The sequence below is a fragment of the Harmonia axyridis genome, chromosome 6 (assembly GCF_914767665.1).
Source record: "Harmonia axyridis chromosome 6, icHarAxyr1.1, whole genome shotgun sequence".
In the NCBI taxonomy this organism is placed as follows: Eukaryota; Metazoa; Arthropoda; class Insecta; order Coleoptera; family Coccinellidae; genus Harmonia; species Harmonia axyridis.
The window spans coordinates 18,555,622-18,577,791 of NC_059506.1; the positions used below are offsets into that span (position 1 = coordinate 18,555,622).

The 22,170-nt window shown below is 35.9% G+C and overlaps 1 protein-coding gene across 11 annotated transcripts in view; it reads right to left on the bottom strand.

The window, feature by feature from the left end:
• Positions 1-22,170, bottom strand: part of LOC123682992 (rap1 GTPase-activating protein 1) — a 514,048-nt gene that overhangs the window by 95,542 nt on the left and 396,336 nt on the right. The window contains exon 1 of one of the 11 annotated variants that reach the window (XM_045621880.1): positions 6,557-7,089. The exons of the other annotated variants lie outside the window; for them this stretch is intronic. Within the exon in view, the coding sequence (XP_045477836.1) occupies positions 6,557-6,691 (135 nt within the window). The 5' untranslated portion in view covers positions 6,692-7,089. Of the gene's footprint in view, positions 1-6,556; positions 7,090-22,170 lie in introns of those variants that run through there. 11 annotated transcript variants of the gene reach the window in all.

The window sequence follows — 22,170 nt, forward strand, 5'->3', positions numbered from 1 at the left end:
CTTTTTTCAAGTAAACTTTAAAAAAAAATATCTGAGAGAGGCGAATTAAAGGACCAAACAGAATACCCAAAACAAATTTCATTAAAACCGGATAGATTCGTAGAAGTTTGTCAGATAGACATTACACCAAAGTTGTTTGATGTGGTCTGAAATGCATTTTACAACTTTGAAATCGAACACAATATTTTTTTCATCCCAAAAGTGATCACCATACTCCCACTAACTTGGAAGCAATAATTTATTATTGATTTTTAGGCAGCATAAACAATAGATGAGCACAAAATCGAAGGAACCCAGTTCCATTCACATGTTTCTTTTATCTACCAACAAGGCTACCATCGCTTCCTTTATCAGTTTCATTTCTTTTTGGATTGATTGTTCGCTTACAAATTCGCTTTGTAATGGATGCGACCCTAACGCCCCGCATCAATCTGACAAGTTGTCGATCCTAGAATCCTTCCATGTAAAATCCGAAGGAACCACCTCGATGAAATTTGTATGGCTTGGCCTTCCAGATTGCTCACGGATAAATTGAAGACCTTCGAAGCTCCAAAAAGAATTCGAGGATAAGTACGGACATATGCCTCAATTGGTGGAAGACGTAAGGAAAACACCCATATTCTTTGAGTGAAGAAGAAATATTTATATAAAAATATTAAATTTTCGCGTTAAAAATACTACACCAAGCATATTAACACAGTTTTTGTCCATTTTACTTTTGAATAGACCTTTTTTTCGAAAGTGTTGTGTGAATTGAATTATAGCAATATCAAATATGGAATTCTTCTAAGGAACAAATTATCTTTCTAGAATTTTACAATTCATCATAAAAGATTCAAACAAAACCTATTCAAATCTAGCTTAATCCTGTGAAAAATGTTAATAACAAAATCCTCTACATCCAGCAGTCCCGTCGTGATTATCAACGATTCAAATTTCAATATCACCCCTGGGGCTCGTTTGATCATCCCCAGGCTTTCGATTATTCCCACAAGTGGAGGTCAGCGATAATAAAGCACGCTAAAGCTCTTTGACGACTCACGACAAATCTGTGCTCCATTATTGACCTTATCGCTCATTTCTGAACATCGAACCACATCGGTTCAACCCTTAGGTCATACGTTCAGATATATACTCCTCGTTCCTATGATTTTTCCAATTTTTGTCAAATTTGAGGTAACACACAACTTTCCGCACAAGCTATTAAAATGGGAAAATCGATAAAAGCACTGATTAGGTATCAGAAGCTTTAGAGCTCATATGTATAAAGGTATACATATGAGATGCGATTTATCGTGATGTCATTGTTGTCAGTTAGGGCCAGTTTCATCTCCTCATCCTTTCTCCTTCATAAAGAGTTTGAAAGTGGCTACGGTTTCATAAACATATTTCAACCATCTTTTAGACGGAGCTTTCTTCAATTCGTAAGTGTTTAATTCATTAGGGTCGGCTAATCTCAGAACTAGTGATTCATTGTCTGCATTTGATAATATTTCAAATTGAAATTTTTTTTAATTAAAATTGAATTGAAATTTTTTGTATGAAGTGAAATTAATAAAGGTCCTTGATTTCAAATATGATAATTTCAACGAAAAAGGTTTGGTGGTAGAGAAAAACGTGTGATGGAAATGACACGATAGAATGAGATTATGTTTTGTGGTCATAAAGCATACGTGAAGAAAAGGATCCTTTTCTTGTCATAAAGGGCCAATATCGGGACTTTATGAGGAAGGACACTTCAAAACTTTCTCTTACCTCAAGATTGCTCTATGAAAAACGTCAAACAAGACTTTACTTTCGTTTATGAAACTGGCCTTTAGTTTATCTAGATAAAAAGTACGAACTCTTATGTGAGGTACTAAAACAGTAAACAGATGCTGGAGATTACTGCTTTATTATAATCCCAACTCGTCCCCAATATTTCTCGTTATCAGAGAAGTATGCATTGTAGATGAGGTTTGAATAACCAATCTGTGTGGAAGTGTGGAAAATTTAGGTTTGTTTAATGCCATTGAAAATTATACTCTTTCTACGATTATGAAAGTAAACTTTCACAAAATATGAAATAAGAGCCTTAAGTCGAATTGATTTATTTGGAGAAGGCCATAATTGAAATCCTGCGTTCCTATAGGAACTATATTGATGGTTCCTCGATATCACCCTGCAGAATCATTGTTTATGGTCTGATTTGTGAGAAATGATTTAGAACGGGTTTTGACAATAAATAACAAGATAAAGAAAATCAAAATATTAATTATTAGGTGAGAAACCTATTCAATCCTAGTGGAATTACTTTCGAAATCAAGAAAATATCTTCCTAATGAATTTCTACTCTCAATTGCATTCCTATTACTTCGAACGTCTCTTGCCATAATATTCGAATCAGGAATTCAAAGTGAAATAAAAAAAATCAGATTTCTAGTTTCAATTAACTCGAAAAAATGGTAAGGAGAACCATTATTATTCGATCAAGACAACCAGGGGATTGTCAGGTAGTGTCAGGAGCACGAATGATACCTTCTCCATCTGCCCAAAACATTATGATTACACTCATTTATAATGATTAGTATAATCATTATTCTCGAGATTACATGAATGTAATCGATTCACTTAAAATCGTGTAAGATGATGAATATCCTTATTCAGACAACTGACAATTTTGTCATTTCCAACCATAGTAATTGTACAAACAATATAATATCTGCAGGGGGCCAAATTTCTGCCATGGTATAAAGCGAAATTCCAAATAGGTATTGAGTAGGTATATTATTATATGGTAGGTAATGGAATCCAATGCTTCAACATTTAACCTGACATCCATCATGGATTTTTTTTATGAATAAGAAAATTTCCCACAGTTTTCTCTGTTGGATTTCCAATCCGGTCCTTTGTGGCTTCAGCATAGACTCTTATCCCGCAGCCCCCATGAGGATATTTCCATGCTGGAAACCGCACAAAGAAACAGAAAACCTTTGCGTTGCACGCTAGAGGGGTTCCGTTCGTCGAATATTCTAGCCTACTGTTAAACCACGCGTTAAGTTTCGGTGTCTGACGATATGAAATGGAAATGCGGCTGGGAAGGGTAGATTGCATTCTTGAAACAAATACGATTTAGGGGCGTATTACCATCATTCGATCGTTATAGACAAGACGGTTGTCGATTAACAAAAGATCACCCACACCTATAATTGTGGAATTTAACAGGTCAATTGAAAAGTCCCCGGTCAACCCTAGTAAAACACATTTTTTTGTTGGAAAATTCGATTTTATAGGTTCTTCGGTTTTTTAGGCTCGGACAGAAACATAAATCCCATCAAATTTGTATGAAAAAACCAAAAGGTCGCGAAGCGATAGCTTCAGGCGTTCTGGAGTTATGGCCGAAAGAAGATATTCTTCAACTGATGCACTGAAAAACTAAATTGTGTCTTCTTTCGGCCATAACTCCAGAACGTCTGAAGCTATCGCTTTGCGACCTTTTGGTTTTTTCATACAAATTTGATGGAATTTATGTTTCTGTCAGAACCTAAAGACACAATTTGGTTTTTCGCCGTGCATCAGTTGAAGAATATCTTTTTTCGGCCATAACTTCAGAACGCCTGAAATTATCGCTTTGCAACCTTCAGGTTTTTTCATGCAAATTTGATGGAATGTCTGTTTCTGTTAGAAAAATCCTATCATTACATTTGAAATTTCGGAGTAAAATGAACAAAACAATGAACTTTGGACTTAGCGCCCCCTATCGAAAGCAGCAAAAACAAATTTATCATGAGTATTTTTTGTCCTCAAACGACAAGACATTATCTTTCAGACGAGATCTAATTTGCTTAAAAATGTTGAGCCAAACTGAAGTTACAGGCGTTTCAATTAGTCAGATTTCTCCCTTTCACCTACCCTTATTTGATGTCGTAAAATCGAAAGTGACAATTTAAAAACATAGTGAATTTTTCAAGGATTACAGTGATGATATTTTTTCTTCAACTTCATATGAAACGTTTTCGAGGAAAATTCATTTTTCTACTTCACGGTAGCTATTACGTCTCCTAGAGGTACAGGTATGAACTTCAAAACAATTTCCAGTGTGTTCTCTTGTTCACTTTAGTGGTAAAATTTTTCACCGCAAGTCTCTACGATGAGTGGATCCTGAGATATAGCCGCTTACCTCGCTTATTTGCCCACCCTGTACAACTTGAAGCACAATTCATAATTTGGCGTTTCAGCAGTAATATTTTCACAACAGCTTTCTGGTTCTGAAAACTTTCACGACACTAATTTCATAACGAGGTGAATATCACTAGTTCAAAATTTAAATAAACAGATATCGATTCTCATAACTGTATGTCGAACAGAGATTCCTTGAATATGGATACGTTGTTTATCTTTCCTATAGCTATTGAAATAACAGAAACAATGATTGACGCTATAACGCTTCGTTTATGAGATTGATCTTTTACTTGCTCTTGAATTCACTCATTAATATATTCTCCGTTTATGAGAGTTTTTGAGGAGCAATTTCTGTACGTCTGTAAAATCTCAATTGTACGATTAAACTCTGTTATTTATCCGTATACAGGTTCCATCGTCTTGTTTACTATGCTAATTTCTGGACCATGGCACCTTGAATAATTATCCCGAAAACATAAAACAGGTTTTACCAAGATGAACAACTCCACACGTTTTTTACGACAGTTAAAAGCCAGTTAAAAACGGAAAGCCTCGGTCTGCGAGTGGACCACCAGATATTTACTCGTTGAAAACGGGAATATCCCACATCTAATAATAGGAACAATTGAGTAGAGGGTCCGCTTATCTGCGAAACGTGTGAAAATACCAGAGGATTGCGAATGGGTATTATTGATGTTGGCCACTGTTGAAATATTTGTTTTGAAATTATATCCAAGTAGAGAGCGTGACTGAATTTCTTGAGGCGAGATCTGCAGTTCGTTTTTCAAAACGGGGTGTTTCGATAACAGACTGACGAAAATTATATACTTGGTTTCTTCAGATTGAACTAGTGATAAAACATTACATCAGTGATTGATTGATTGCTGCTGGAAATAATTATGTCGAAATAATTTTAAAAAATTCATAGGAAAAGGTTCTGATCACAAAATCCTTCTGGAAATCGGCATGAACATGTTTGTACGTATACAAACCAAATGTCATCCTAGTTGGCCCATGAAATATTTGTAATTTTTTTTCAATATTACACTTGAATTTACTATAGTTATGAAGGCAGGATCAACATAAAATTCTGCACAAAACTTGAAATTATAATATCAAATCTTGTGGCGAAATTTTAACTGCAGTTGAAATTCTAGCAGAATATCAAAATCCAACACTCGATCCAACATATCCTGCACATGGGTTGGATATATTGTGCGGAAAATTTGGTTTTTTTATACTCTCGCTAGAATTCTATAGAAATCTCAGTAAAATATATGACAAAAATTCACCATGTATCTTGAATACGACGTTTTTCTGATCACGAAATTTCAACTAGAACGGATCTGAAATTTCGAAATTATCAAGAGAATAACAATTCAAATGCCTACCACTACTAGGTATATTATTCGGTCAATTTTCATCATTAAGAGATCTGAACTTATTCTGACAATTTGAAGTTTCTAGATTCTTCTGTTCGAGAGTTATGGCCGGCCGGACGACAGAATTGAATTTGACCCTGAATCCTTCTTCAGTAGGTACAATAACTTAGAGTTTAAAAACATATATTGCTAACATCGCGAAGTCTTAGATTTGATACATTGTGGGATACTTTCAAAGTTATGAATATTTGAAAATTCTATTAAGATTTTGATACCAAGAATTTCAGGTCATACCTCAATATGTATATGTTTTCTATAGGCTTCGACGAATTCAGTAAGTTATCTGAAGAAAGAAGAATTAAATCACCACAGTGCACAATTTAACGTTTTTTCCTCAAATTCGATAACATCTGTTCAGGTAATACACAAATATATAGGTTAGCATTTGCAGTAAACAGTCACCCACAAATACTATACAGTTTCCAGAAATAACATCATAAATATTATATGTAATTACTTATAATACCCGTCCCAGTTTATTCAAAATATAAAATACATTGATACGTTTCAAATAAAAACATGTAGGTACAACAAAGTTTCACATTTCCAAATAAAAAAACTGCTGACTTCAGTAGTGCTAGATCCGTGATATTTTTTCATAGAAATTCGTCGTATACTGAAGGACTTTTGAATTTATTTCCAGATGTTTGAGTAGGTCAGCTGAAATACCTATAAATATTTTTTCAAAAATACTCAATCAATGCCTCAAGTAATCTGAGTTATAAATTTCTTAATGTAGTTCCTCAAAATCCTTGAGATGTGCTGTCCTATCGTCGAACTATCCACCTGAGATTGCCTGCACCCCTTAACTAATCTATAATATCCTTTCAAGTTTCAACACCTAATTTTATATTCCCATCCATTATCCATCAACACAGAGATTCAAAGAAGCCTCTATAATCTATCGAGTTACATCCCCCTCATCTCAGATATATCCACAAAGAAAAATTTACCTTCAAACTTCCTCCCCTTATTATAATATCGTCCCTTGTCGTAGGAACATCTTTCCACTTGAGCATTCCCATGACCGCCTGCCTAACCCACCCTCTGGGCAAGGTATTCCTGTCAGATTCTGCGAGAGTACGCATCTAGCCAGTCCTTTAGGTGCAAACAAATCCGAACACGATCTCTGAATCCATCGGGGGCGAAAAAGATATGAACACTAAAACCACCACAATATTAAGACAATCAGAATGACCTAACTTCGATCTAGTCTAGGCAAACATGTCTAAAACGAAAGTTGCATACAGAAGGTTATAATAAACATTCACACATGTCACATTTGCAAGAAACCGATTCTGGATAGCGAAAAACATTCATTGGAAACGGAACACACCACAAAAGAACGCGCGTATCCGAATAACACTTGGTCTCGCTGAGAGAATCGTCGAAGATGCACCCGACGTCGCGACGGCGATGCACTTGAGCGCAAGGCGCGACAGGCAGCTCGACAGGTTGTATACAATGAATCTCGTAACGCGAAGAACTGAACTAGCCGCTAGCATCATGAATGGGAACGAAGAAGTCAGTTTTGACGGCTTCGGGACGGTTCGGTCGCGTTCGTACGTTTCCGTCGGATTTGAAAGTTCGAATCCGGCGTGCGGGCGCATAGGTGTAAACGTAAAGGTACGTACGTACCAACGGCGCTTTTTTATGTATAGATCAAAGACAGTGACGTCGAAACTAGGGAAGATAAGTCATCTGACAGATAGAAAACGTTATTTATTCGGGTGCGTAACTACCATGCTCAAAATGAATAATAATAATCTTTAATGAGTTATTTTAATTGATAGTCATTTTTCTTGGATACATTTCTTTGTATCAATATGTTCTGGATTGTTCGTGTCTTCTACAGAACCTTATACCGCATGTTTCAATCTCACCAACAAATTCATATTGTTTATCGAGAAAAAAATCAATTTTGTGAATTCGTTTCATTCAGGAATCAATACATACTAAATTTCCAAAAATTAGCAAATACGAAATTATTTTTCATTACGTAATGATCCAAAAATAGTTATCTATAATACAAGTGCAGAAATCATTGATGTTCTTCCACGAGTTAAACATTCAGAAACAAGGCACTAGTTTTTTAATGAACTAGTGTTAGAATGAGACTTCTGTACGAGTATTCCTGTATTATAATAGTATATTCTGAAACAAGTTGCAGAATGCGCTCCTAATCCAACACAAATGTGAAATTAGAAAACGAGCGACGAAAGAGCAAGTTTTCGAACGCATGAGTGTTGGAATTGCCTTCTGCAACGAGTATTAGAAGATATTTTCTCTATTTCAGTCAAGTTTTGTGAAATATTGTGGAAATTCAATGAAAAATTCAGATTATATATCCTAGTGACTTTTGTATTTTATCTTAGCAGTTGGTGTGACTGTTACGAAAATTGACAGATTACGGAATTCGAATATGAACGTACGTTTCGAATTTTGAAATAACTTACAATTACGCATTCGTGATTTATGTCTGATTAAATAGATTCAACACCACCAGAATTAAGAGAAATTGCCAATAATGTTGCAAATCATTTCACTGAATCTGACAATTGACGTGTGTTGAATTTTGATAGGCTTGGAAGTCTATTTAGACAACCACAAAACGAAAAATATAACTGAAAGCAATGCTGAAATAGAGGAATTATTTTTGCTAATTCACTGAATATTTATTGATATTAATGGAATATGTATTTCCATAAAAATATCGCTTAGTAATTTTTGCATGTGGGTTGGCAAAACAGTTTTTTGTATAACAAATTTGACATATAATAAATAAATCCGTCACAGGATAGTTTCAAGTATCAACATAATAATATAATAATAAAATATAACCGCGAAATCTGTGTATATCTGATATATTCTCGCACGATTCGATTCTACTAGATGTGCCAGAATGAACGGATTAGCACCAGAAGTAGAGAAAAAATATATAGAAATGAACGTGTTGGTTCAATTACGCATTCATCTTTTTGCTTGAGATTCTGTTGCAATACCAAATACCTATAAGGTGTGTGAATAAGTCTTTCCCGTTTTTTTTCAAATTTTGAGCCTTTATTGTGAAAAAATGGTTACAAATGAATTATTGAAAGTATTGGCCATCGCTAGCTACAACTTTTCCCCATCTTTCTGGCAACATACGAATCCCGTTGCGAAAAAATTCGACCGGTTTGGCCTCTATCCAGTCATCCACCCATTTTTTGGCTTCCTCGTAGGAATGGAAGTGCTGGTCAGCCAGGCCATGCGTCATCGATCTGAAGAGATGGTAATCAGACGGAGCAATGTCTGGACTATACGGCGGGTGGGGTAGGACTTCCCATTTGAGCGTTTCTAAGTATGTTTTCACCGGCTGTGCAACATGTGGGCGAGCATTGTCATGTTGCAAAATAACTTTGTCGTGCCTGTCGGAGTATTGTGGCCGTTTTTCTCGCAGTGCGCGGCTCAAACTCATCAATTGTCGTCGATAGACGTCGCCTGTGATCCTTTCATTCGGTTTCAGAAGCTCATAGTAAACCACACCTAGCTGGTCCCACCATATACAGAGCATGAGCTTGGCGCCATGAATATTTGGCTTGGCCGTCGATGATGATGCATGGCCGGGTAGTCCCCATGATTTTCTTCGCTTCTGATTATCGTAACGGATCCACTTTTCATCGCCAGTCACGATACGATGCAGAAAACCCTTTCTTTTATGTCGCTGAAGCAGCTGTTCGCAAGTGAAAAAACGCCGTTCGACGTCTCTCAGCTTCAGTTCGTACGGCACCCAATTTCCTTGCTTTTGGATCATTCCCATGGCTTTCAAACGCTTGGAAATGGTTGTTTGGTCAACTCCCAATGCTTCAGCAAGTTCTTCTTGCGTTTGACACGAATCTTCATCAAGCAAAGTCGCCAATTCTTGATCTTCAAAGATTTGCGGCCGCCCGGAACGCTCCTTGTCTTCCACGTCGAAATCGCCACTTTTGAAGCGTCGAAACCATCCGCGAACACTTGAATCATCGACACAACCTTCTCCATAAGCTTCCTGAAGCAACCGATGCGCCTCGGCAGCAGATTTCTTCAAATTGAACCAATAAAGTGAAACTTCCCGCAAATGACGTCGACTCGGCTCAAATTTCGACATTTTCACGATTTCAAAAATTTATGATGCGAAAAAATTTCAACTAATGTGTTAGTGTGGAATTGTTGACAGATGAATAAGCTTTGATTATGACATATGTAACCATTAAATACTCGCACAGTATTGGTGGCGCCATCTCTTACAAAAAACGGGAAAGACTTATTCACACACCTTATACATGCTGGCTGAAGAATAGGAAAAAAATGTGAATTTCTGAAGAACATATAATTTTTTTCTTCGAAAATATATATGCTATTCAAAATAATCTTTGTTGGAGATAATAACATTCAACTGAAAATTCACTTCCTAATATCTAGAGATTATCTGCAAAGTCATAACCAATTGCTTTCAATCGGGAAAATTCATACAGTCTACCTTCGGTGGCACAGTGGTTTGAGAGACGGCTGTGATGCCGAGGGTACCGGGTTCGAATCCCGGCTAGGTCATGGATGTTGTACATGTCTGGTGGTGGACAATGCATTACTATAAACTACGTTGATTATGTGTACATAGCATAACTGCTGAGCACAAATAAAAAGAAAGAAAAAAGAAAAAAAAAAAAATTCATACAGCAGAAAATCCAGCCCTATGCCAGTCATGAATCTACAAAATTAAATCAGGAAGAAATCCTCTGGAAAAGTTCCGCATCCGCTATTACCATCCCGGAAATAATCATAACTAACCCAAGTTGCGACCTAACTCAAAGGGGATTTTTTTCAGGAAAACGGTAAAATTCTGGCGTAATTAGGAAATCTTTATTGTCTCCGTGGCATTGCAGACTGCGGAATCGCAGATGCCCTTTCTAACTCAATAATAGATTGGGGCACATAATGGAATTTTTGATTTATAGAGATGGAAAAAGGAACGTGAGATTTATCCGCTGCAAATAGATTTCAGGAAATTTTTCCCATCTGGACCTTTTTTGATATTTATAGGTAGGTTATCAAGACTTATCTAACAGGTGAAATTATTCACGAAACAAATTGTTGAACCTAACACTGAAATATGGAAAACGATGTTAGTTTTTTATCGAATAAATTATTTTCAGGTATAATAACACAAGACCATAGACAACATTCGATTATACACCGATTCACGAGACGTAATTCGCGAATTACGTCGAGTGAAGAGGTTCGTATAATCGAAATATATTTTCTATGCTCGAGTGGTATTCGTTACGATTATATAACGAATAACTTCAATAACTATAATAAAAGCACTGCATTTTCATAATTCAATGACATTTCACTGATCTTGACTTTCATTTTTTGGCGAACGTCCAAGAATGTTATTATGGAAATTATCACAATATGGCAGGAGGCGAAACACCAAAACAATTATACCACGTCTTCAAGTGGTATATCGGGTGTCCCAAGGTGAGTGGCCTATTAGATTATTATGGAAACTATTGATGGTAAAGATTTCAAATTTTGTGGATAGATATTTGGCCAGTTAAGGTACATTTTTAAAATAATTTCACATTTCCAGTGTTGCCGGATGTACGACAATTTGGCAACAACTTTGTTATTTTGAATGGGACATCCGGTATTTCTATTTTTTTTATGATACTCCATAAAATATTAAATCTATTCACTCTTACTTTTCCATTCCTATCTTCAACGGTTTTTGAGTTATTAATTATTTTTCGAAATTTTAGATCAAATTGGCGTATTACGAAAATGACTCTAGTTCGCTCAATATTTGAGATTTAAGTCAGAAATTTTGCAAGTCGTTAAATATTGATCTGATCTGTGTCACTGCTTTTGAATTATGGTTGTCAATAATACAGGACGGACCAAAAAAAATCATCATTTGCCAAGTTACAAAATAGTAAAAAAGTTTATTTTTTCAAATTAGACACCTAGTATATTTTTCAATTTTTGGAATCAGTACAACACATTCTACAATTTTTCTATTCACTTACACAGGCTTTTTTACTATTTTGTAACTTGGCAAATGATGATTTTTTTTGGTCCGTCCTGTATTATTGACAACCATAATTCAAAAGCAGTGACACAGATCAGATCAATATCTAACGACTTGCAAAATTTCTGACTTAAATCTCAAATATTGAGCGAACTAGAGTCATTTTCGTAATACGCCAATTTGATCTAAAATTTCGAAAAATAATTAATAACTCAAAAACCGTTGAAGATAGGAATGGAAAAGTAAGAGTGAATAGATTTAATATTTTATGGAGTATCATAAAAAAAATAGAAATACCGGATGTCCCATTCAAAATAACAAAGTTGTTGCCAAATTGTCGTACATCCGGCAACACTGGAAATGTGAAATTATTTTAAAAATGTACCTTAACTGGCCAAATATCTATCCACAAAATTTGAAATCTTTACCATCAATAGTTTCTATAATAATCTAATAGGCCACTTATCTTGGGACACCCGATATTCATTTATCAATACGCCGTAACTATCGGAAATATTCATGTCGGTCTAATCTTTTAAACGACCATATTTATTCCAAGAGTTCTATAATAATAATTTATGAAACCCCTAGTCGAATTTTGCCGATTAAAAAACTCATCCGCGGCAGTTGAGTTCCAAAGCCTGCCCTTCCGAAAGTTATCCTTGAATGTACCTATACTCGTAACGAGAAATATAGACGGCCGGACGGACAGAATGAAATTTGAGCACGGATTAGTTGTCAGTAAATGGAACCTCATCGTTAACAACCGTTCCCGGCTCAAAATTCTAAAGATACCAACATTGTGACAAAATGATAGAGCCATTGTTTGAGAAACGAGAATTATTTTGAATTTTCGAATTCCGAAAAACCAGGTTGGGCGAATTTTTGCGGTTGTTTTCGATATTCACTATTCAGAAATGAAATGACATTGTTCCAACAAAAAGAGAAACTTCATTCAGGCTCGACTCAGCATTATTCGGATCATACTCCGATATAACAAAGCTAGAATAGACGGAACGACAAAGCCCAGCCAGAACTGCAGAAAACTGTAATTAAACTGGAGACGAGAACAAATTCGTAACCCAGTTCTCTTGAATAAACCACTATCGCATGTGCCGACAACAATGGTCCTTAATTTAGATTTCAAAACATTATATACGCTTCTGACGTACACGGTGTTTACTCATATCTGCCATAATATCGTTTTCAAATTCTGCGCTACATTCGACATGTAAACAGTCCACCGAGAATAGAACCTAAATCCGAGACCTACTTCTGCTAGAAAAATCTTGCAATTCTTCGATTCTGGGCTTTGACGTCAAGACATCGCTACATAAAAGAATAATCGAATATTATGGTATTATTATATTATACAGGGTGTAACATGAGTGGTTGACCCTAGCCTAGTGGTGAATGCAGGTCATCCAGGTCATTCAGAAAAGTAGCTTGTTGTGTATAGTAAAACTGGTTAGTTTCGGAAATACTGGGTGATTTTTGAAAAATGGCCTAAATTCCTGATATCCATATTAAGTCAATTAAAAAGTCGCCGGTCTGATGCACAGATGGCGGTGCTAGTATTCAATCCATTTGATTTTTAGTTAGTACCAACCTTCAAACGATACGTGTAACAATTTGACAGCAGTCCGACAATTAGTTCGTGAGATATTGCGTTGTGAGTAGAGCTTCTTTTGTTATTTGAAAAATGATGAAAAAAAAAAGATTTTCGTGTATTGATAAAATATTGCTTTTTGAAGGGAAAAAATACAGTTGAAGCAAAATCTGGGCTTGATGAAGAGCTTCCGAGGTGTGAACCAGGAAAATCAACCGCCATTGATTGGTATGCTAAGTTTACACGTGGTGAAATGAGCACCGAAGACGGCGAACGCAGTGGACGTCCAAAAGAGTCTGTCGCCGACAAAAACATCAAAAAAGTTCACAAAATAATTTTGAATGACCGTATAGAGAAGTTGATCGAGATAGCAGACATTGTGAAGATATCATCTGAACATGTACATCATATCATTCACGAATATTTGTACATGAAAAAGTTGTGTGCAACAATCCATCAAAAGCAACAACGTCTTAGGCCCAGTTTCACCAAATGCTTTAATCTTGACTTAGCTCTTAAGTGAGGCCTTAGATCACGATTAATGTAATGTAGCGTTTCACCACACTCCAAAGCGCCATTTAATCGACCAATCGCGATTTAGCACTTATCGGCCATTTTTGGAGGATTATAACCTTTCAAGTTGAGATTAATAATTATTTATCAGTATGGAACTCTTGTCTATGTAATTATTTTTCCGGAAATTTCTAATTTTTGGGTCAATTTTATCAAAATATGACTATATGTATAGGCTCAATATTTCCCATTTAAAATACACGTGAACTTTGTTTTTGTGTTTTATGAAATTTATTGCAAAGAATAATTTATTGATATGTTTGATTGAAATATTATTTAAGAAGCAGTTAAACTCGTTAATAAAAATAAATAAGTTAATAAAATTACTTATATAGTTTTTTTTTCCAGAATCTGTGGTTTTGTGAAATGGGATAATTTCTTTTTAACTTCTGCAAGTTTCCGATATTTCGAAGCACATCACTCGACATTTTCGGCAAAAATTAACTTTGTTTTTTGTTTACAAGATGACAAATGTTTTGAAATGTTATGAGTTATGAATGAATGACACCTGACACCTAGCGCCAATGGTGGTCATCACTGCTAATACGATACAGAACACTATTATAACTCTTTGTTCACAACGTTGCCAAATGGTCTGACTATTTAATCGCGATTTGATTAATCGCGATCATCTTCGGACGGGTTGATGCATGGTGAAACAGAAAACACTGTTAAGCCTGCTTTAGTAACAAGCGGAGTTTAATCAATCTGGGATCAAGTGCTGTTTGGTGAAACTGGGCCTTAATGATTTTAAGCAGCGTTTGAAGCGGTTTAAAGTGCAATAACCCTGAATTTTTGCGTCGATATGTGACAATGGATGAAACATGGCTCCATCATTTCATCCTGGAGTCCAATCGACAGTCAGCTGAGTGGACTGCACACGATGAACTGAGTCCAAAGCGAGGAAAAACACAACAGTCAGCTGGCAAGGTTATGGCATCAGTATTCTGGGATGCGCAAGGTATAATATCCATTGATTATCTCCAAAAGGGCCAGACCATCAAAAGCGATTATTATATATCGTTTTTGGATCGTTTGAAGGATGAAATCGTTAAAAAACGGCTTCATTTGATGTGCTGTTTCATCAAGACAATGCGTCGTGTCACAAATCAATGAAAACAATGGCAAAATTGCATGAATTGGGCTTCGAATTGCTTCTGCATCCACCATATTCGCCAGATCTGGCCCCCAGCGACGTTTTCCTGTTGTCAGACCTCAAAAGAATGCTCGCTGGAAATAAATTTAGCGCCAATGAAGCAGTATTCGTCGAAATCGAGGCCTTTTTTGAAGCGAAAGACAAATCGTACAACAAAAATGGTATCGATAAGCTGGAAGATCACTATAATCGCTGTATCGCCATTGAAGGCAACTATGTTGAATGATAAAATCGAATTTTGCCAAAAAAAATGTGTTTTACTGTGGTAGACCGGGGACTTTTCAATTGGCCAGTTATTCTTGACGTTCTGGTTATATATTTATTAGATGAAATCATCCTCAGAGCTGTTCTAGAAGAACACATAAATTATGACTAAACTTTAAGAAAAAAATATTCCTCCGCGATAAAAAAAAACAGCCAGAAAGTCCACAACTTGCAGAGGCAACCACACAACTACTTCAAGAAATACGAACTCGAATAAATTTTTTCACTCGTAAATAGGTACACACTCATGGAAATGGCTTTTAGGTATTGTCGATCGACTCTCTCACGTTACCTTTCCACCGCAAGAAATTCGCCAGAGCGTGGTGAATCCATAACCTCGAAATTTACGTTCACGTACATGTGTAACCCGAGCCAGCTACGTGTGCGCCCGCCATTACCATGAGAACGGCTCTCTCTCTCTTCTCGCGGTCGGGTTGCACCCCCGCAACCCAACCCATTATCTTCTCTCACAATTTATTAAAATAAGTGTCCCGACCGCACAATGGTGCTATTTTTCCGTGCCCATTATGCGCCCGAGATGGTAGAGCGTTATGAAGTGGTTTTTTTCTACGACGGAGTTCCAAGAGTCGTGTGGTACGGCCATTAATCAGATGGAGAATTTGAGTGAATGTGAGACTTACAGATGATTGAAAAAGCCTGAGGGTGCGGAGTGATCCCGAACGTCGATTATATGAATGACAGAAATTTTTTTTTGGCGAGCCTTTCTTTATGCCGCAAATATGCGAGGAATTCTTGTGGATTTTAGTGGTGAATCAATATGTGAATAACTTTCCAGCGATAATATGTCTTCCATAGTAAAACACATTTTTTTGTCAAAATTCGATTTTATTATTCAATATAGCTGCCTTCGAAGGCGATACAGCGATTAAAGCGATCTTCCAACTTTTCGATACCATTTTTGTAGTACGATTTGTCTTTCGCTTCCAAATAGGCATCAGTTTCGGCGATTACTTTTTCATTGGCGGTAAATTTCTTTCCAGCGAGCATTCTTTTGAAGTCTGAGAACAGAAAAACGTCGCTGGGGGCCAGATCTGGCGAATACGGTGGATGCAGAAGCAATTCGAAGCCCAATTCATGCAATTTTTCCATTGTTTTCATTTATTTGTGACACATGGCATTGTCTTGATGAAACAGTACCTTTTATTCTTCAATGGGACCGTTTTCTAAATTTCTTTCTTTAAACGAACCAATAACGCTATATAATAATCGTTGTTGATTGCACTTAAGTAGTTTCAAACACTGCTCAGAATCATTAACACGTTGTTGCTTTTGATCGATAGTAAGCTCGAGCAGCACAAATTTTGCACACAGCTTTCTCATGTACTAATATTCGTGAATGATATGATGTACACGTTCAGATGATATCTTCACAATATCTGCTATCTCGATCATTTTCACTTTACGGTCATTCAAAATCATTTTGTGAACTTTTTTGATAGTTTTGTCGGTGACAGTCTCTTTTGGGTGTCCACTGCGTTCGCCGTCTTCGGTGCTCATTTCACCACGTTTAAGCATACCAATCAAGTATGGTTGAACTTCCTGGTGCAGAACACGGAAACTCTTCATCAAGCCAAGATTTTGCTTCAAATATATTTTTTCCCTTCAAAAAGCAATATTTTATCAGCATACGAAAATCTTTTTTTCAAATAACAAAAGTAGCTACACTCACAACGTAATATCTCACAAACTAATGGTCGGACTGCTGTAAAATTTGGACACGTATCGTTTGAAGATTGGTACTAAACTACTAAATAAAAATTATATGGATTGAATACTAGCACCGCCATCTGTGCATCAGACTGGGGACTTTTCAATTCGCCTAATAATTACTATTGTGCTGTTACTTTGTATATGTAAAATAATTACTTGACTTTTAATGCCGAATCTATAAAATTAACAGTTACTGAACGACTTCAATTTTTTTACATATCGTCGGTGATTTTACAAAAATTTTTAAAATTAGTACTTTTGTTTCAAGCTCGGTATACTGTAAGCGAAAATTCCAGACATTCGAAATTTGATTTTCTTCAAGTCGTCCTGAAATGGCCAGACGCAGACAAAACCAAACAGGAGACAAACGTGCGAGACATTCATAATGTCGTGGACCGATTTTACACCCATGCAACAGGTAGCGAAGACACAACACGTCTTTGGTTCAGCTAAATGCGTGGGTACTCACCAACGAGGTACCATCGCAGGTATTTCACGGTTTCTTGAGTTGTCTTCGTCTCATGGAGTCTTACCTACCGGAAACGGATGTGACGGTCTTGCTCGAGTGACTATCGCAACAAAGGAAACGAAGGTACAGTCTACCATTGAGGGGGAGATAAGCTTCAAGTTCTTGTAATGACAGCTATAACTATTTCACCGGTGAATTTGAGGTGAATAGATCCATAAAATTTGGGCTCGATGTCGGCTTCGGCTAATAAAACTTTTAAAAGTATTGTGTGTTTTTGGAGCTCAGAAGATCAAATTTTTGGCTTATGTCTGTGAGTCCGTTAAAATATTCGGATGCCTTGAAAAAATTAAATTCAAATTTTCTTTGTACGCTTGAAGAAATATCAATCTAATATCCTTCCAAATGTTTCCATATTTTTGATTTTCTCAAACGACTCAGAAAGAATTGGAGGTTAAAATCGATTTTATCCATCCGTTTGCAAAAAAAAGGAGTGTATGTAAAATTTCGTGAAGATTGCATTATTGGAAGATTAGAATAGTTATTTGTTTCACTAGGCAGCAAAGTAGTATATTGACTGCCACGGATGATAGTTTATACCGTCAATCTACTTTGCTGCCGAGTTAAACATATAATTTTTTCCTCGATTGTTTATAATGATATTGCATTTACGGGTGACAATTTTGAAATCGTCGTCAAAAATTTTGTTCATACCAAAAGTAATTACAATGCTTCCTCGGCCTACGCCCATAACAAAAGCTTTCCCAGAATTTTGTCCGCTTTATGCAAGAAAAGAAGCTACGTGATTGTTGTAGAAATAATTCTTGAAGAAGTGGAAGCGGAAATCGTTAATGCCGTAGCTTTACTGTCATAAATCATTTGGACCTTCAAAGTCACTTTCATCAGGTATATTCTTGTAAAAATTGCATTTTTTATGCATAAAATTGCCAGCTCCTGTTAGCCTTCTGCAATTTCAATGTAAAAATATACCTAATCGAAGAATTGATTTCGAATATCTCGATTCTGAATTATTCCGTGAAATTCAAAATCAATTAGAAAGTCGCAATCAGCATTGGGTGTAAAAATTATCTTACGATTCATTTTATGACGTTGGCGTTTTACGACTTCGAACATTTTTCGTTTCTATTTCCCGGATAATTGTGAAGAGAATGTTGGACATTCGAAAAAAAAAATGGAATACAGTAATGTATGGATAATCCGAACAGAAAGTTGGCAGGACCCGTTCGGTTTATCGAATCATTTGGATTATAGGAATCATATTGAATGATATCGATAATCCGAACGTTATAGAAGAATTTCTTGAGCGTGCAAACTCATTTTAATAAAAAAAATGCTGTACTTTATATAAAAATATATATTGCCGCCCATCAAAGACTTGAATTGAATGATATGATCGCCTCTTTAGTGGGCACTTTCTGAAAAAGTTCATTTTCGTTGTCAGAGCTTTCATTTTTCTCGGTGAAATCAGCAACTATCTCATCATCTTCCTAAAACTCTGTGTCTCCATTTTCTTCTTCATTCATTCTTGATTTTCTTGTTTCATCTTTTGGATCATAGTACGATTTACTTTGTTCATTAAATCCACTGAATAAAAACCTTGATCTAGTCCTTCTCCTGATACTCTCAAAGAAATCAAATCTACTGCATTATATTCTTCCGTTCGGATTGCCGAGTACAGGCTGTTCGGATTATACTATTTTACCAATTGAGTCGTTCGGATTATAGGGTACTTCGGAATACCCGAAGTTCGGATTATCTATACATTACTGTACAGGGTGGGCAAATTTCGATGTTTTAGCACTACAACTTTTAAACCAGATGAGATAGATCTACTCTTGTTAAAGGAAGCTCAATTTTTCTGTGCTCGTCAACCATAGAAATAATGAGAATCTTAGGTGAAAAAGGTTTTTGACCATTTTCTATTATTTATTTCAATACAAACCATACGATGTTATATATTTTTGAAATCAGGAAAAATTAAGCTTTCAAAAAATGACACATAAATCTAGTGTTCCCATTTGAAAAAACATAACTTTGGGTCATAGCTTCGCAATTAAAAACCCTTTTGCAAAGACGAGCACGCCACTGGATTACACGTAAAAAAGTGCCTGTATAATGTTTTAATTTCAGAGCTCTATCATCAGTATTAGCGTAGATATAGATGTTTTTCGATATCGCCAGATGAGATAGATTTACTCTTGTTGAAGGAAGCTCAATTTTTCTGTGCTCGTCAACCCTAGAAATAATGGAAATCTTAGGTGAAAAAGGTTTTTGACCATTTCCTATTATTTATTTCAATACAAACCATACGATGTTATATATTTTTGAAATCAGGAAAAATTAAGCTTTCAAAAAATGACACATAAATCTAGTGTTCCCATTTGAAAAAACATAACTTTGGGTCAAAGCTTCGCAATTAAAAACCCTTTTGCAAAGACGAGCACGCCACTGGATTACACGTAAAAAAGTGCCTGTATAATGTTTTAATTTCAGAGCTCTATCATCAGTATTAGCGTAGATATAGATGTTTTTCGATATCGCCATTTTTCCAATTTTCGCTTATAACTCGAAAACAAAAGAAGGTGGCCAAAAATGAATACTACCCTTGTTAGTTTCTCGAAAAAAGAGACCGAGAAGTGGATACCAGATTTTGTCTATCTCCTCTGGTTTAAAAGTTGTAGTGCTAAAATATCGAAATTTGCCCACCCTGTACACAACAAATTTTACTCTTTTTCACCTGTGATCCGACGTTATGAAGGGCGTCGATTCACAATCTACGACCAAAAACCGTTGAAGATTGCCGCAGTTGCAGGTTGTAGGTGGAACGGCAGGTGAAAAAACGGCTGAACAACTGTAGTGAACAGTCCAGCCGTGAAAGCCTGCGGCAAAATGAAATACACATCGAAAATTTATGCAGAGTTTTAATGTGGGAGAATATCGGACTGAGTGACCTCATTTCAAAGTATGTACATTGTTGTATTAATTCTTCAGTGCTGAACATACCAATTTTACATCCCTTGTATTTTGTTAACCAGCACATAAGTGTTACAAAGATTTAAAGAATTGTATTTGGAGCTCGTAATCTAATGAGGTCTTGTCTACAATTGGAATGAGGATTTTCGCATTCGTTTATGACACATGTTACAAACATTCCCTTAAAGGAAACATGAGAAAAGTCTGGTACTTTTACGCGTTCATTCAGATTCCTTTTCCTGTAATTTTCACAAACACATTTTAGGTTCAATTTACCTAATTCGGTCTTTTGAAAACAAATCTGGAGCCAAAAAGTCTGCGACATATAATGTAAATAGAATGAGAAAACAAAAGTAATAATTGAATCCTTGAGAGGTTCGAATTTTTCCTATTCGAAACATGGGATTTCCTATACAACTCGACTCATAGAGGAAGGATTTTCCCATTGATATTTTTAGTATAAATTCACCGGGAACTCCTATGGAAATTTCATTCTTATTGTATTTTTTTGCTTCATTGCATTTCATCGACTCTCTCTGCAAATATCCAATGAATTTGAAATAAATTAATCCGTTCTCCGAATGATATTCTGTAATTTATAGGTTCATCATATCGAAAAAAGATTCAGCGAAATCTGGTCAACAGATTCTGAGTATTGGAATTTCACAAAAAAAATGTTTTTCTTCGAATTTTCCCGACACATATCAATCAGCTAAGTATTACTTTTCTTGCCTAGGCAGCAAAGTGATTATTCACTGACAATCAATATTTTTTGCCGCCTTCCTTATTTCTGGAAGAGAAAGTACTTCTGGGTCTCTATCCAAGAGCGTAGAAATAGGGGGTACTGGGAGTAATTAAACTCCCCCCCCCCAAGAAATTCAAAATATAAAATTTCAGGAATCTCGCAGAGACGAAGAACGAAAATTTCTCCATAAAATGAACCAATAGTTATAATTTTACATTCCTTTGAAATCGACACATCAGTCAAAAATCGATGACGATTGACGATTTATGAGTTTATTATCGCTTTCAAGATGAGTACAGGGTGGGCAAATTTTGATGTTTTAGCACTACAACTTTTGAACCAGAGGAGATAAATAAAATCTGATACCCCCTTCTCGGTCTCTTTTACTGAAAAACTAACAGGGGTAGTATTCATTTTTGGCCAACTCCTTTTGTTTTCGAGTTATAAGCGAAAATTGGAAAAATGGCGATATCGAAAAACATTTATATCTCCGCTAATACTGATGATAGAGCTCAGAAATTAAAACATTATACAGGCATCTTTCTACGTAGAATCCAGTGGCGTGCTCGTCTTTTCAAACAGGTTTTTAATTACGAAGCTATGACCCAAAGTTATGTTTTTTCTAATGGAAACAGCAGATTTCTGTGTCATTTTTTGAAAGCTTAATTTTTCCTGTTTTCAAAAATATATGACATCGTATGGTTTGTATCAATATAAATAATGGAAAATGGTCAAATACCTTTTTTCATCTAAGAGTCTCAATATTTCTATGGTTTCAACTGTTGATGAACACAGAAAAATTGAGCTTCCTATAACAAAATAGTGTCCTTCCATCAATCTGATTATTTCTAAGCTTTTCAATAATTTCTACAAAATTCGAATCTAGGTATATTTTTCAATTTTTTTCATGTAAAAATAGATTCGGAAAAAATGAAAAGATCCACAGGATCGAATGTTTCAATCGAAAGAGGTGTAATGAG